The sequence below is a fragment of the Zootermopsis nevadensis genome, unplaced genomic scaffold, assembly GCF_977971745.1.
Source record: "Zootermopsis nevadensis isolate Lab colony 2312 unplaced genomic scaffold, Znev_1.0 Znev_ptg000057l, whole genome shotgun sequence".
In the NCBI taxonomy this organism is placed as follows: Eukaryota; Metazoa; Arthropoda; class Insecta; order Blattodea; family Termopsidae; genus Zootermopsis; species Zootermopsis nevadensis.
In genome coordinates this window covers 627,898-643,991 of record NW_028259188.1, presented here as the reverse complement: position 1 = coordinate 643,991, position 16,094 = coordinate 627,898, and the positions used below count along the sequence as shown (strand labels likewise).

Genomic DNA, 16,094 nt, shown 5'->3' with positions numbered 1-16,094 from the left:
TCAGGTTGGGTTAGGTTACATTTGGTTTAATTTGGTTAGGTTACGATTGGTCAGGTTGGGTTAGGTTACATTTGGTTTCATTTGGTTAGGTTACGATTGGTCAGGTTGGGTTAGGTTACATTTGGTTTCAATTGGTTAGGTTACGATTGGTCAGGTTGGGTTAGGTTACATTTGGTTAGGTTACGATTGGTCAGGTTGGGTTAGGTTACATTTGGTTTCATTTGGTTAGGTTACGATTGGTCAGGTTGGGTTAGGTTACATTTGGTTTCATTTGGTTAGGTTACGATTGGTCAGGTTGGGTTAGGTTACATTTGGTTTCATTTGGTTAGGTTACGATTGGTTAGGTTAGGATAGTACACCTACAAATCTGAATTTTTCCCGAATGAAGATTGTACTTCATATGACCTTCGTAGTGTTCATGGCCCTACCGTTCCTGACTCTGAACCTGGGACAGCGACTGAAGAGAACCTAACCCCTAAATACATCGAGTGGTCTTCATTTTCATGGGGCCTGGTGTCCGTGGTTAGTGTAATGATGGCCGCCGGTTTGACGAGTCCGCCAACTCTTGGCTGATTCCAGTCGGCGGCTTTGACAGAGGCAAGCAGAAAACAAGACCATCCACGGACGAAAAGATTGAGTGGCGCATGGTCCCGATTACAGTTGAGTAGGAGACTTCGCCCACCGAGTTCTTCTGATGAAATTCTACGAGGAGTGGGGAACTCCGATTGCCCAATTAAAATGCAGCCTTAATATTCCATTTTCCTGCCATTTGAGATTCATGCCGTGCACATTATAACACGTAGCTCAATTTGACTTATTTTAATTTTATTTCATTTTAATTAACTACTGTAACATAGCATCAGATGATAAAATTATTAATGAAATGGTAAGGATCTGATAGGAAGCGACCATGGTCTAATTTAAGGAACTGCCCCGACATCGACAGAGGACAGCAGTGGACAACTTCAGTGTCATTTGTCTGTAGACCGAGGTTTGAACCTCGGACCTCCTGAATGTGAAGCAGTCTCCCAGGACCTTGGCTTCCACAGCCTTTCCAATTCATTATTCAATTTTTCCTTGTATCATTTAATGCTTTGTGAACAATAATTAAAAGTCAGCAAAAGACCAGAAATGTGACTACAGTTACCAAAATCCATTTATCCGGAGCGTCGCGATTGACAAAATTGTCACGAGCCTGCAGGCACGTTTATGCAACCCTCTTGACAGCGCGTGACGACAGAAAACGTTCACGCGCGCAGGCACAGCGGAGTTTTGTGTTGGCGATCTTGGTCTGTTATGTTGGTACCCCGTGTTTTATTCTCTATAAAGACCGGTGTTCGGACCAGGGCAGAATATTTATTACTTTCCAAGTTTTGTGTGTGTTCTGTGCTGTGCACATCACGTGATCTTAGGTGGACTGCGTTAATGCTTCCCGATTGTCGCTTTATAAAGTCGGCGTTAAGCGAATGCAAGGGCCGCGGGAAGGTGCCAACTTAATGCATTCTGTACCGTGCTTCATTTGTTTTATGTGAACGCTTTTGATTGGTCCGTTCTTTTTATGTTTTTCTCGTTTATGATTTTATGAAATCCAGTTTTTTTAAAGTCTTTTTGATGTGTTGATGTATCAGTTTCACGTATTTATATTTTCTGTGTTTCAGATTTCTGCTGTGTCATTATGGTTTTTATTTCAAAGTTGTTTGTTAAATTTGTGTTTTTTTTAAATTTTTTCTTTGTGTTCTTAACTTATATCACCGAGTTTAACCTTAATTTACATTTGAAACATCATAATGTACAGTTGGTCTGGAGAAAAATGTACAGAAGATGTCTGATCTTTTCGTAAATGCGTTTCTGAACATTAAAGAGCGAGCCCAGATTAGTTCGTTCTTTCATCGTCATGTGGCGCGCAGTATCAACTGACGAGCTTTCGGAGTAACGTAAGTGGAACGTCAACCAACTCGTCGGATGAATACCTCAGTACTGACGTCCGAATGTCTGAAGGACTTCAGCAAAAATAATGTCTTATTTATTGAATAGTTGTGTGAAACTTGGACGAATAAGAGGGAAATCTGTGCTTAAAGGTTACCACTTCAAAGAGTCGGAGTCGGAGAAGATGAGAAGAGGAGAGAGATGCTGATGAACGCAGTGTGGAAAGAGACTTAATTCGCCAGTAGTCTCAAAGGAAAATCATGAAAAGACAGACGATGGGAAATGCGGATGATGCATTTAAAAACTAAAGTCCTTTTAAAATTATCTTCTAGGGAATCCAAATGACAAGATCATGTATGCCCGGATGACAAAGAGAAGCTCTAGTTTTCCGGTGCCCGGGCGTCTGGAACGACGTCACTCGCTGCGTCTGTTTGGTAGTTCGAAGCGCCTGTCCAGTTCTCTGACCCGCTGTGGCTCGATGCGGCACATCGGCAAAAAACATTTGCTCGGATCCGACAGCTCCAGCTCGACCGAGTATCCGAGTACTGACTGCAGCAATGGGCAGTTGCCGGCAAGTAAGTGGCTCTGCCCCCCCCCCCCCCCGTCCCCCTTGCTGAAATTATTATTATTATTAGTGTTCTGTCTGACGACAGGTCCATATGAACAGGATCCTTCCATCCTTTTCTCTTCTCGGACTGGCACCTGTTCATATACGTTCTTGGCAGATGATCCAGAAGTGGTTTGCCATTGCCTTCTTCTGTGTGTGAATGGAGTAATTGTTGGGATGCCACGGAGGAAAACTCCGTGTTGCCTAGACCACGGCCTTGCCCAACACAAGTTATAAATTCGGGCACCGCCGGGAATCGAACCCGAGACCCCAGGATTACAAGGCCAGCGTTCTGACCGCTAGACCACCGCGGCTTATCCTCTGAAATATGACTTAAAAATGTATCTTCATTGACGGGGTTTTTCATCCTGGAATTATTAGTATCAATTCCGTTTTTAACTAAATTTAGCTGGTACTTTGGCTGAGTTTTGAACTCATATTTTCCGATTATCACTCAGCTAAACTGCTCAGTGTGTCCACTAGCATTGCCTCTTCCTTACCTCGGTGCACGGAACTTGTCCTCCGCCCTCATAAACAACGCAGTTCGACAAACAGCAAAGCGTTCGTGATGCAGAGTCGCGTTGCGCGCGATCTGATCTGCACTTTAATAAAAGTGAAAATTACTGCGCTTGCGCAATCCCGTCTTCACACTCAGTCAGCCACCCATTAAATTTGCCTGGTCAGCGCCGTTCCTGTCACCGCGTAATTCTTGTCTCTGTCTGTTTTCGTGCGCCACCGAACACTCAATGACGTCATCCTCCGCGCGTGTTGCTGTTATCAGCTGTTCAAATTAGGTGGACGCAGAAATTCTGTCTTTTGTTTTATATCTATAGATCTTCAGTTGTCACTGCATTTCTCTTTAATGAATGATTATTATTATTGCAATATTTTTTTATTTTGTTAAATGAAGGCGTCACCAAAATTGAAAAGTATCTTTATCTCTCTCTGGCGACGTAAAATTCTTTTAAGCCCTTGTTTTAAACACGAACAAACATCTTTCCTGAACACGACCGTCTTCTAAGATGTTTTACCATACAGTCTGGTAGAATCACCCTGAGGGTGGAGATAGCATGCTCCTCTGAATGGTCAGAAAACTACCGGAATGCATGGTGCAGCATCTCAGAACACAGTCATCTTCATAGTGACTGCCACGATGAACCATGAATCTCACGAACACCCTGTTTCTTCGCCATAGATCGCGTTGCATTCGTTTCCACATTTTTGAAGCTTCCTTCCTCTGAAATATTTCTCGTTCATGTCCAAAAAATCTTTTTTGTGTAGTGGAAAATTCTGCGGAAGGTAATTAATTACTAGGTGAAAGTAATATTAATAAGATATTTAAAGGAATGAATCTGTACGAATTTAGAGCAAGTACGAAGTTTGTTCTAGTCAGTCCGCTGGTCAATTAACCCAATACAGAGTTAAAATATCTGCGATTTCCGGTCGTTAACAGGTGAAAACTTTTCTGAATTTTGTTAAAAAAAAGGTAATATTTTGAAATATCCATTGTGGCCTTTGCTGTTATTCTGAATTAGAATGTTTCAGTAATAGAATCAGATAGAGATATTGCGTGTTTACGAGGCGCTCAGATTTGACTCTTGCCTTCTGAATTCCAGAGAAGACGTCGTTGCTGTCACGCTTGTTCAGAAGAAGCGGGCGCAAACAGAGAGGCTCATCGGCGCCACCGGCGGCGCTGGCCACGTTTTCAGCGCAGTTCCCACCCGTGGAGTGGTTCAATCAGCGTGTGGTTCACCTGCACTCCGTAGGAACCCAGACCCTGAACTCCGTCGCTTCACAACGCTGTGTGAGTACGAACAAGTTTCATCATTTCCCGCTCCGAAAAGTACAAATTTCTGGGACCGTGCTTCAAAGTTTCTGATCGACTTCACAGTCTGGCCAACTTTGCCCAGACAGAGCTGTTCTGGACGTGGTAAAGTAAAGCAAAGATGTCCCATGGCTTGGGGGGAGAGGAGGGTGTAGCTTAACCTCGGCACTAGATGGGAGTGAGTGCTTATCGTCGCGCCCCAGCTGCGCTTAGCCCCTGGGAAAGGATCTCGATACCCATTGGATAGGAGGCTGGGTGGGCCCCAGAGCCGGTCTGGACACAGAGGCTAGAGGAAAAATCCTCTGCCCCGTCTGGGATCAAACCCCGGTCGTCCAGTCTGTAGCTAGTCACTATACCGACTGAGGTACCGTGGTACTGAAGGAAAGTATCAGCTCTCCAGTTTCAGAATTGAATCTTGAGCATTCCCATTACCATTTGATCTGTCATGGCTTAATTCCCAGTTTTTTAAACTCGTTTTACACTTCTTTGTGTTTGAATTTTATTTCTAAATAAGTTTTTCTGCATCTCAGAAATGTTTACATGTACCGTGTTCGAAACAGCGAGCTGCAGGATTGTCCTGTGAGCCGCTCTACTGAAGAATACAAATGATAAAGCTCATTCGTAAGTAACATTTCAGAATTTGTCTCCAGGCTACAGTAAAAATTTTATTTTGTTAAGTCTTACTTCACTTGCGTCGTAGCCCACAGCGATGTTGACGCCGCACCTCACAATATTTACAGGTATTTTTGAATTGTTTCTAGGTTGATGGCAGTCTGGTACCCTCACAGGGCAGCATCCCTCTCTGGACAGATGAAGATGGCGCGTCATCCCGAGCGGCCACGCTGCCGCGTCGCCACAGACGCCATGCTTCTGGGGACTCAGCCACATGCAGCATTGTAACTAATGCGTCTCCAAGTATTGTGACCAATCACGCGAGCAACATTACCCCTCGTTCATCTCGTCGTCAGCGCTCGTCTTCGCAGAGCTCGACACTTCCGCGGAGATCTACCTCATCTAACTCGAAGAGCGACATTCTTTCGCGGTCTACGTCGCGAAACTCCATCCTTCCCCAAACGCTTGGACACAATCCATCGCCTTGCAAAACCTCTGCAACCACCATTTCGTCAAATGAGAAACCAAATCAGCAGTCAACTCCCTCCAAAATATCATCTCAAGTGTCTGTAATCAGTCCTGGCATTTCACCGAATAAGTCGTCTGTTCATCAGAACAGCGCTTTATCACCGGCACAGTCATCAAACATAAGCAAAGCAACTCCTAACACTTCTCCAAGCAGAAGTCTGGCAGGAGGTCCTTCAAGCAGCTTGTCCTCGAACAAGAGTCTTCCTGGAAGCTCCTACTTGCCCACCAGTAGCAGTAAGATTCCCACCAGCAGTGGGGCGAGTCCTACCGTTAAAAGTGTCAACTCAAATCGTAATTTGGCTAACTACCCCTTGAGGAAGAATGGCGCAGCTGGCAACAGTGCAGACATGAAGAGCGGCAATCAAGTCGGCCCTCAGAAGAACGCTTCGGCATCGTCTCTGTCGCCCGTTGGGAACAAGAGCTCGATTACCCTCCAGGTGTCCACCACAAATAGAATGTCGCCGCCACCTTCAAGTTCAGGGTACTCCAGTCATTGTCAGTCCAGCAATGGGCGTGCAAGTGTCCTGTCTTCGGCTTGCTCGTCCACGGTAGTACCGCCGTTCCAGAGGAGCGTTACAGTTACTGCAGAGTCCCCGGATGATCGTTCAGCAAACACGACTACCACAACTGCTACTATCAATAGTAGTTCGAACACCAAGATATACGTCCAGCAACAAAATTCTCCCGTCAGATCCGTTATTACGTTTGAAAATGGTGTGAAGAACAACGCAAATGTTTTGCCGAATAAAGATGTCGTGATACTGAACGGATTTTCCTCGCGCGCCGATGATAAGAACCACGCTAATGGGAGTGTGTCTACCAACATCGAAAAAATTAAAGGGAACAGTGAACATTCAGAGACGAAAGTCGAGAGACCAAAGTCTCTGTACAGCCCAAGAGAGAAGATGCAACAGGGACGTGACAGCTATTCTAAGTCTTCCGGAAATAAAATGGAGAGGAGGAAGTGTCCCTCGCTAGAGGCCATCGACTCCACCGTAGATTTTTCAAGCGTAGAAGGAGCTACGAAATATAAGCTCACTAACAATTTAAATAGCAATAATAATATTACTGATAATGTTTTTAGACTGCCTTCTTCTTCTTCTCCTCCTGCATCGAAGGGAGGTAACATAAGTTCAACCCGTCACCCAAACTCGCAACCGCCCTCCACACAACCGACTTGTAGCGACCCAACGATGAATAACGCTCGGATTCTACGCAGCCTTTCGGCGTCTCCGGCGCTGCCCGCGCGAAGCAAGGAGAACCTCAGTTACAAGAACGTACTTCGAAATGAACCACTGGATGGGATGGCGCCATTAAATCTTAATCGAGAAGGAATTAAGAAAAACTTCTGCAGCAATCCGTCAAGTCCTACAAAGTCTTTTGATAATTTTGGCGGTTCGTACGGTAATCTTTACATTGAAGGCGTTGGAGACTCTGACAAACTCGCAGCTTCACACGCACCAGGACTCTCGGCCAAGGAGAAAGTCGAGGAAGACGGCAGCGTGTCTAAAAGCCGTGAAGGTGGCAGTATGGATCTGTGTCCATACTCTAGCCTCAGTGACCTTACGGTCCACTTCAAGTCAATTGCAGCGCAGAAGATTTTGAAAGGTGTCAGTATCAACAGCATTGACACGTTGGTAGAGGTCAATATGGCAGCAGCGGAGAAGCAGAACAACTGTGATGTCACAATTCACACTGACTTTGGCGTCGTGTGAGACTTGACGTCCCATCTTCGAGGTGAGTGAGCGAAAGTCGAGGGCTGCAGGAAGGAAGCGTCGTCCGGTCTTTTTAGACGCGTGGGTGTTCATCAATGAATCTGTATTTTAATCAGCCAGATGCAGGTATTGATTTAATACCAGTATTTAACAACATTCTAAGTTAGTGTAGATGGAAATCCTGGAAAGTCCGGACGCTGGTAATGTCGGTTTTATTTAACGACATTGCCCGCAGCTCAGACAGACTATACAGCGCTTAATGTTAGGATGATCGGTGAACAGTGCATTGCTGAAGATTAGGAAGGAAGCAGTCCTGTACTAATTTCAGCTCCTATTCCAGTAGTTTCCTGGAGGGACTGAGGAAAACCATGTAGAACCTCGGTCGGGGTTGCTGGCCTCTAGGCCAGAAATTTAACCTGGGATCTCTCAAGTACAGGGCGCTAACCGCTTTGTTACGTTATTTGATTATGTGGCTGGTGTGGATGTGCAACGCAGACTGTTACAGCCTGTGCACGATGACCGGATGATGTGGTACTTGGTGCTGTGATAAAATGCAATTTAATAATATAAATAGTGTCCGAACGTGACGGTGGTAAGATTTTTTTAGTTGTGAAGTACAGAATTACCTCTTGTTGCAGGTGTCCAAAGCAGTGGATTCTGCGTCCTGACCAGAAGCCTCAACACCGTCGTTTGCTCAACGTGGAATCCGCAGATCGTTGCTTTTCTCGATCCCGGTCCTCGTAACGTTCACACACTGCTCTTTGCGTGCAGAATATCAGCTGTCAACTGCGTGTAATAGAGCCAATGCTACAATTTACACATGACCTTGAAATAATGCCATGTGTGGTCGGTTTTGCCGTGTTTCATTATTTTTTCATCCCTGATTAAATCAGTCAATCAAAATTCTTCCAGGCCAGTCTTCTGTTCATCGGTGTAGAAGGATGTTATTTCTCTCTCGTTTGAAACACGATGCATGTGGTAGTGGTGCATGGAATTTTCATGCGGGCGTCAGGTGAAGTTGGGTGCGCTTTTAAGATAAGCAGTTACAGAGGGATGCAAAACTGTTCCTTGGTGGTACATAGTCCATAGTTCATATACGTGTTCATTGTACCCTAGGTTTGCTTCTAGGGTGCTAACTGAACAAGCGCTTGACATGCGATGGATGGAATAAATTGGAACACCTCTTGTAACGGTGATTGACGTCAAATGTTACCCTTCTTTGTTCGACACATCGCTCGGTTCACAACGGCTTCCATTGCTAAACACATTAAAAATAAATACATAAATAATTAACGTGAAATTTAAAATATCAAGGTATAAGAATTTTATAGGACCGGCAACCGAGTTTCTGACGTGTTTCAGGTTAGAAACTTCGAAATCGTAATAAATTAGAACAGGCAAATTGTTAACGAAAGCAATATCAGAAAATATAACAAGGCTTTTGCAAGCGACGGTAAATAACTATTTGAATAACTGGGTGTTCGTTGACGAACTGATAAGGGACGGTGGAGAAGTAATGTTTTGACCAAACTTGGCAGCTGACGAATAACGAGAGTCCAGATTTCTTGCCGTTTCCTTATATTTTTAAAAAGTTGCTGAGGTGACGGAAATGATGAAGCAGGACGTTTTGTGTGAACTGTAAAATAAAGTCAGCGTCGTGCTGACTGAAGTAAGTAGGATAAATTGTGGGATCACCGCAAACATAATTCTTGTCTCTTGGGATCTCAATAGGGTCGAGAACTGTCTTCTGGGGTAAAGTTGAGTCTGCTGTTCACTGGCTGAATGCTGGTGAATTTGCCTTGTAAAATTAATCTCTGGTACATGAAATTAATTTACATTCTTCATGGATAAGGCTCTGGTCTTTTCCAGTTCATAATTTTGTCTGAAACTGTGAATCCTTGGAAGGACTCCCCCATGTTCAAGCAACTTAACGCGTGGCCTGTACGTACGCACCACATCTGTGCCTCGAGCAGGATTCGGACCCGCAACCCCTGCGATCCGGTGGTCCATGACGGTACGAGCACGTAGCCGCTGCGGTCGCCACGGGATTAAAACATTGCTCCTCCTAATGTAACCCTGAAAATGGGGTGGATTTATATCGTAAAATTTACTTAAATTAACCATTTAATTAATTTGATCACTACCTTGAGCAAGTTCTTGTAAAGAACGCCTGTTTTGCCTGCGTGCAACGTATGAGGATGTCGTCGTAGATTTATGGCTCGTACATGATCTGATGCCTGTGATCGATACGCAGTTTTTAAAATCGAGTTTGACAGGGTGGCACTACTGATAATTGAAATCATGACGCTGAAGGAAGACTTCCGACCAACTATTAGCATATTAAGTGGTAAATGTGTGCGCTGCGTTGTCAGTAACAAACATGGCGGTTCTGTGTCTGTCATGTGAATTAGCGTCGCGGTGTTGCCGTGTCTGGCAGCAGATTGGTTAGCTTACTAGCGTAATTTTGCTACAGAAAGTTATTTGGTATTTTTATAATGTAAATTACTGTATTTGGGCACAAAATGTATGCATGATAAAATAAAAATGCAGCACTTGTTAGTGTGGGAAAAGACGGCCGTTGGGATCGCACAAATTTTCCAAAAATCAGGCAATACAATACCATTCTTTAGTGACGTTCGTCCTGCAATTCACAAAAATTTTAGTAGTTATCTACATAAGAACAAAGTTTTTCTAACTTATTCAGTTTGCTGGCTTTCGCTGATTCGGTTCCATTTCTCTGTGTCAGGACTTTGCACTATCAAAATCAAAATGGCAACTTTTATCAAAAGAAAATTTATGTATGAATACACTGAATGCTGAATTTCCTCGTATACGCGAAGTGTTGTAAGTTTACGAAACCCTGCCCTTTGTTGCGTCAACCCTCATTTTAAACTTTTGTGACCCTGAAAGTTTTGCACCTTCAAAATTCCTGCCCTGTTCTTACAGTCGACAGTCTTTGATCGGACGTTTGTCGAATGCCGTTTTCTACGTACATTAAGTGCACCCACTCGGGAAGACAGCTGGTTAATCCTGTTTATGGTCAGAATCGTGTGACGCCACTGAAATTTAAAGGTTTAATAATATTTTTAAATTCAGATTTAATAACGGACCCTTAAGAAAACATTTAGAGTGTGAGATTCCAAGGAAGGCCCCTGTGGGATAATATCGAGAGCGACTGACGTCTTGATTTATATGCCAGCGTGTTTGAATGCTGCTAGCGAGAGATTTTATGTTCCGAAACAATCCGACTGCCACGGGATGGCAAAAAAGCATTTATAGGGGGTGTGTCGAGTAGCGAGTGCTGCTTGCGTTCTTCTATCACGTATACGTTTGGATTTGCCTTGCTGTTACGAGGTCAGTATTGTTCAGTATGAGAGCGAGGTTCCCGCTGATTTCCTTTTAAGTTTTTTCATCTTCATGCCCTGTGGAGGGCGGGTTCATTCATTTTTATCATTTACTTAATGTATATATATATATATATTTTTTTTTTTTTTTTGTTATTGAAATGTGTAATTAAACTGAGTTAGCGCGTAATTTTTTGGATACTGATCAGTAGAAAGTACTCCATTTTGAAATGTACTGTACTTAATATTCTGCCTTTTTTGGTGGAAACCTTTTTTCTGTCGTGTACATTTAATGGTTCCATTCAAGAGGCTTTTTTTTATGGAGTAACATACGAGCTTGACATACTTTCAACTCAAGTGCCAAATTACTATAATTCTACTTTTATTAATAATTGCTGAATGTAAATTTATTTGACTTTATAACCCCAGTGTGTGTATGTAATAAAGTTCATGCATAATATGACTGTGTCACTGTTTTATCCCTTGCCGAGCCCTTCCGGGAGACCGTTCTTACTCCCTGGGGCAAAGCCCCCCCCCCCCCCCCCCAACACTTGCTGTTTGAGTCATTTCATCTCCCATCCATTTCACTGGCTTTCCATACCCTTGGCCTTGCTGGGTTTGGACACCCATCCTGGGACTGCTACCCAGTTTTTAGGCAGACTAGAGGACTGAGGGAATCACCAGGGATTTCCCTACAGCATCCCTGGAGGTGAGACTTGCTGCTTGTTCGTCATGTGACAGTGACCTTGAATATCATTTTAGGTTAGGTTGTGTTGCTGTTGTCATGATTTGTGATGTGGTACAAAGTACATGTTTGGAATTTCAGTGTAGTGCAAAAGTGTACACCTAACCTAACACCATTAAGAGTTTCCGCCATTCTAATAATAATTCCTGGCTTCAAGGCCAAGCCTAGGGATGATTGGTGGACCCCCTCATGAAACAAAAACTGAACAGTGTAAACAGTTCGTATTGTTCGTCTACTCTTATATGGTGCATTTGTCCCATCGAGTTCAGGGGGTTGGTGCACCTCTTCCCGAAAACGTGCCAACATTTGAAAGATTAAAAATACGCAAACCTGTGCACGGTATTTGACAGGCCAGACACCGCAATATCCAGACTTCAAGTCTTGGCGTCTTCATATTTTCCAGGGAGAGGTAATGCGATGGGCGTTCACCCATATAGGAAGTCCTGATTTCTGAGGATTGTGGCCGACCCCGACCGTCGTCCAAGGTCTGAAGGTCTGACCTCGATCCTCGTGGAGCAGTGACGTCATAACTTATGCTAACCGCTTTCAGCACGCCTCAGTTGTGTTCCGTCATCTCGTGAAACAACAGCTAGCGAGACCAACTCCTGCGAAGTTGCCTGACAACCGTGAGTAAACTTTTGTTGTTTAGAAACGTTGCTTCAAGGAAATTGTTCGCGTGTATGTAATTTAATAGATTTAATGTAATTAGGTTGTATACTATCCTTTTATACCATTGCAAATTTGAATAAATTATGTTGGGAACAGCTTTTAACTAAGAAACATGAATTACATGCAGGATGTGGTCCAGAAGTAAGTCACTGCAGGCAAGTTTATTTATTTGAAATTGTTCTAGTCCCTGAAGTTAGGTTAGGTCAGGACCAGAGTTGCCATAATATTCGTGTTGAATGATTCGTAACGTAGTCTGTTGACGACACATTGATAGCACAAAAATGTGGCCCTCGGAACACCAAACCACACCCCGAATTTTACCATGGGACATACGGAAAGCGACAACTTTACAGACCTAAACAGAGAAAGGGGGACGCTTATGTTAATAGAACGTGTTTTGATGGGTGGGTTGAACTGCATTGTTTAGCGAAGAATTCTGTGTTCGAGGTATCGTAGAAATAAGTTGGGACAGCGTCCTTTGGCATAACAGAATGAAACCAGCAGAGACAATAAACAACAGTTACCTTGAATCATGTATAAATGGAGTTCCTCGTTTGAACTGGACAGTTACTTTCACTGCATTTATCTGTTGTTACTAAAATCAAAACACTGGAAATGGGTAAAGCATCGTGCAATAAGGTGCGTGATGCCGTACTTAAAAGAGCTTATTACTCTAGAAGGCTTGGTTTTATGTACACAAATAAATCCCATAAATGTTTACGATCGGCAGTTGCTAGGGATTGTTTAAAACAGCTGTTAGGACACGCTGCCATGTTCTTTGTTATCGACTGTCGGGGCAAGTTAAAGACTGTATATCGAACATTCCTGAGAGTTTATTAAAAATTATGCTTTCTGTTACTAAGATGCAAAAATATTTATTTTTGAGGGATGTATCCTGTTGAATGTTAATTTTCAGATTAACAGTCCGTCGACACATCGATTTTTTTTATTATAGTCTCAGTGTTTATTAAGTTCGACTACATGTTTCGACCTTATTTGGTCATCTTCAGGTGGATCTCTTTACGTGCTCAAAAATAATAGATAAGTAATTTGACTGTTTCGTAAGTCGTTTGTTAAAATATCAGAATATTTAAGCTGTCTGTGAGTTTAAATCACTTAGGGTTATTAATCTTGAGGCAGAATGAAACTTTCATTATGCACTTGGTACTCCATAATTTTACATTATTAATTTATTTATATCAATTAACTTTTTAAAGCCGAAGCTCGTCTAAATAGCATTTAAGAATCCAGTCCGTACCGCGAAGTAAACACAACGCTTCACCGTTACAAAGATCAACTGGTTAACGCTGTTTAAGGAATTAATCGCTGTTTATTCTGATAATTAATTAACCCTTCGAAGCCGAAGCTCGTCTAAATAGCATTTAAGAATCCAGTCCGTACCGCGAAGTAAACACAACTCTTCACCGTTACAAAGATCAACTGGTTAACGCTGTTTAAGGAAATAATCGATATTTACTCCGATAATCATTCGAAACCCATAAATACAAAGTTAAGTCACCGGTGGTTCGTATAGTTACCACTGGGCTTTAATGTGTTTATTATTAACATAAAATTAAACACGATGTATAATTTATCAGGTAGTTTTTCTTTTCCCCGTTTCGCGGAGTGACACATTGTAGGCCACGTGTTGACTACCTCTGACATCTGACCTTTTGTCGGAAAATATTTTAATGGCATCCAGAATTACAATTTTTATGTTAGCAGTAGACTGTACAGTTTTCTGTGTTTTATAAACGTTCTAGAAATATGTGGCTGTTTGTTTATTGACTCTGCAAACTAAACGAAGCTATTAATTTCACCCGAATGCGAATAACTGTCTTCATTATCACGAGAATAAAAGTGTTGTGCATGAAAACCCATGAAACTTATCGCTCTATAATGAATAAGCAAGCGTCCCCAAGGTCACTGATGAAATAGCAGCTGCTACCTGCGTCTTCTGCGCAGGATTTAGTAACATCACGAACCAAAACGTTCACTGCGCATGTGCACTAGATGTGACATTATCGTCAGTCTCCCTGATAACCTCAGAACCAGTTGAGAGATGTTCACGTAACTCGGAATGAGCGTTGTATTACTAGAGACAACTCCACTTCATTTCCAACATGGCGGCGTGCAAATTGTTTAATTGATTTTCAGATTAGACGTGTGTCACGTGTCACGTTTTGAAGCTTTTGTCGTGTCATAAACCATTGTTGATAACAATTAAATTGAAAGCAACAATGTGACTGACACAACTTCATTTTGAAGACTCAGATGTTTCCAAATTCTAGACACAAACTCGATTTGATTATTGTTTGGGATTGTCATCTAGAAAATGAGAACTTCTTTGATAGTTTATTGCAGTTAATAAAACTTTTGTATTTGATGGTCTCAAAGAATCGCAGTGGAGTTAAATTGTTTCAGGGATAAACACGCGTATGTCCTCTGTTTTGTTGCGTGGGACTCCGAGCTCTGGTTCACGAAAATGGACGATTGTTGGCAAAACCTAGATTCTGTAAATTCTGTTGTTCGCTACGCTATTAGAGGCAGGTGGAATGTTCTCTGTCAACCCTCTGAAGTGAAGCTGTTAATTCCGTGAAGGTCAGAGGAGATGAGGAAGGGCTCGAATTAGATGGTCTGCACCAGGTACTTATTGCCTTTGCGGATGAAGTCGATTTGCAGGGGGGGGGGGGGGGGGGGGGGGGGGGGGCTGGTTGGGTACCATAACCAAGAATGCAGAAACTCTCCTAGAGGCCAACAGAGAAATGGGCCTAGACGTAAATGCAGACAAAACTGAATACGTGGGCGATCAACTTCAGCAACAACGGCGGAACACGTCATTTGAAAATGTTTCAAAATTGAAGGATCTGGGAACAATAATAACAAATAGAAATGAGGTCCAGGATGAAGGTTAGAACACGTTCAGGAAATGCTCGTTTTTGGAAATTCAGAAGCTGTTATCATCCTGTTTACTATCAAAAACACTGAAGATCAGGATATATAAAACAGTAATTTTGCCTGTTGTCTTGTATGGTTGCAAAACATGGTCTCTTACCTTGAAGGAAAAACATGGATTACAAGTGTTTGGGGGGGGGAGGTGCTCTGGAGGAGATTTGGGCCTAGGAGGGATGAAATAAGCGGGGAATTTGGAATATTCCATAACGAGAAGCTACGTGAATTGTCTGGGTCACCTGGAACAGTGAGTACAGTGAAATCTAGGAGGCTCCGGTGGGCTGGACATGTAGCACGCATGGTGGGGAAGGCAAGGGGTGCATGCAGGATTTTTGTGGGGAATCCTTCTGGAAAACGACCACTGGGTAGACCAAGCAGGAGATGGGAGGGCAACATGAAGATGGATCTTAGGGAGGAGTTGGCTGTGAGGATGGCAAATGGATGGAGTTGCCTCAGGATCGTGGCCGGTGGCGGCCTCTGGTGTTGTCGGTGTTGAACCTGCGGATTCTGCTACCAGGGAGTTGGTTATTCTGAGAATTATAACGAACTCGCGTGCGACAATCTGAGTCTTGAAGAACACCGCAGTCTCAAGTGAGGATTCTTTTTATGACGACGTATTAACACTTTAAAGCCCAATGGTAACTATATGTACCACCTGCTTTAACAATCAGTATCTCTGCAATTTGCACTTGTGTGTTTCTTACGATTTCCGCATTAAACAGCGATTATTTCCTTAAACAGCGTTAACCAGTTGATCTTTGTAATGGTGAGGCGATGTGTTTACTTCGCGGTACGGACCGGATTCTTAAATGCTATTTAGACAAGCTTCGGCTTCGAAGGGTTAATTAATTATCAGAATAAAAATCTATTATTTCCTTAAACAGCGTTAACCAGTTGATCTTCGTAATGGTGAGGCGTTGTGTTTTCTTCGCGGTACGGACTGAATTCTTAAATATTGTTTCGGTTTCAAAGGCTTGCAGTATGACGTCATCGGTTTGTATCCTTATCGATGTACAGAAAAGTTTGAGCATCGCTGGCGCGGACAATATTGAATTAAGCAATATGGCGACTGTGCGAATTCTTCATTCCTTTCTCGACGTCTTGGCGAAATTTGAAGAACTGTACGGAAAGGAATGCGGTAAAGTATGTAGGTCACGAAGTTACATTCATT

The 16,094-nt window shown here is 43.0% G+C and overlaps 2 protein-coding genes across 2 annotated transcripts in view; both read left to right on the top strand.

Moving 5' to 3' along the window:
- Positions 1-11,017, top strand: part of ko (Stork-head domain-containing protein knockout) — an 82,062-nt gene extending 71,045 nt beyond the window's left edge. Inside the window, exons 6-9 of the mRNA XM_087361405.1 lie at positions 2,259-2,501; positions 4,150-4,337; positions 5,120-7,235; positions 7,852-11,017. Coding sequence (XP_087217531.1) covers positions 2,259-2,501; positions 4,150-4,337; positions 5,120-7,213 — 2,525 coding nt within the window. The 3' untranslated portion in view covers positions 7,214-7,235; positions 7,852-11,017. The remainder of the gene's footprint in view (positions 1-2,258; positions 2,502-4,149; positions 4,338-5,119; positions 7,236-7,851) is intronic.
- Positions 11,018-11,650: 633 nt separating this feature from the next.
- The window catches only part of LOC110834903 (inverted formin-2-like), a 47,135-nt gene continuing 42,691 nt past the window's right edge, over positions 11,651-16,094 (top strand). The window contains exon 1 of the mRNA XM_087361401.1: positions 11,651-11,928. The gene's annotated coding sequence lies outside the window, so the exon portion shown is untranslated. The remainder of the gene's footprint in view (positions 11,929-16,094) is intronic.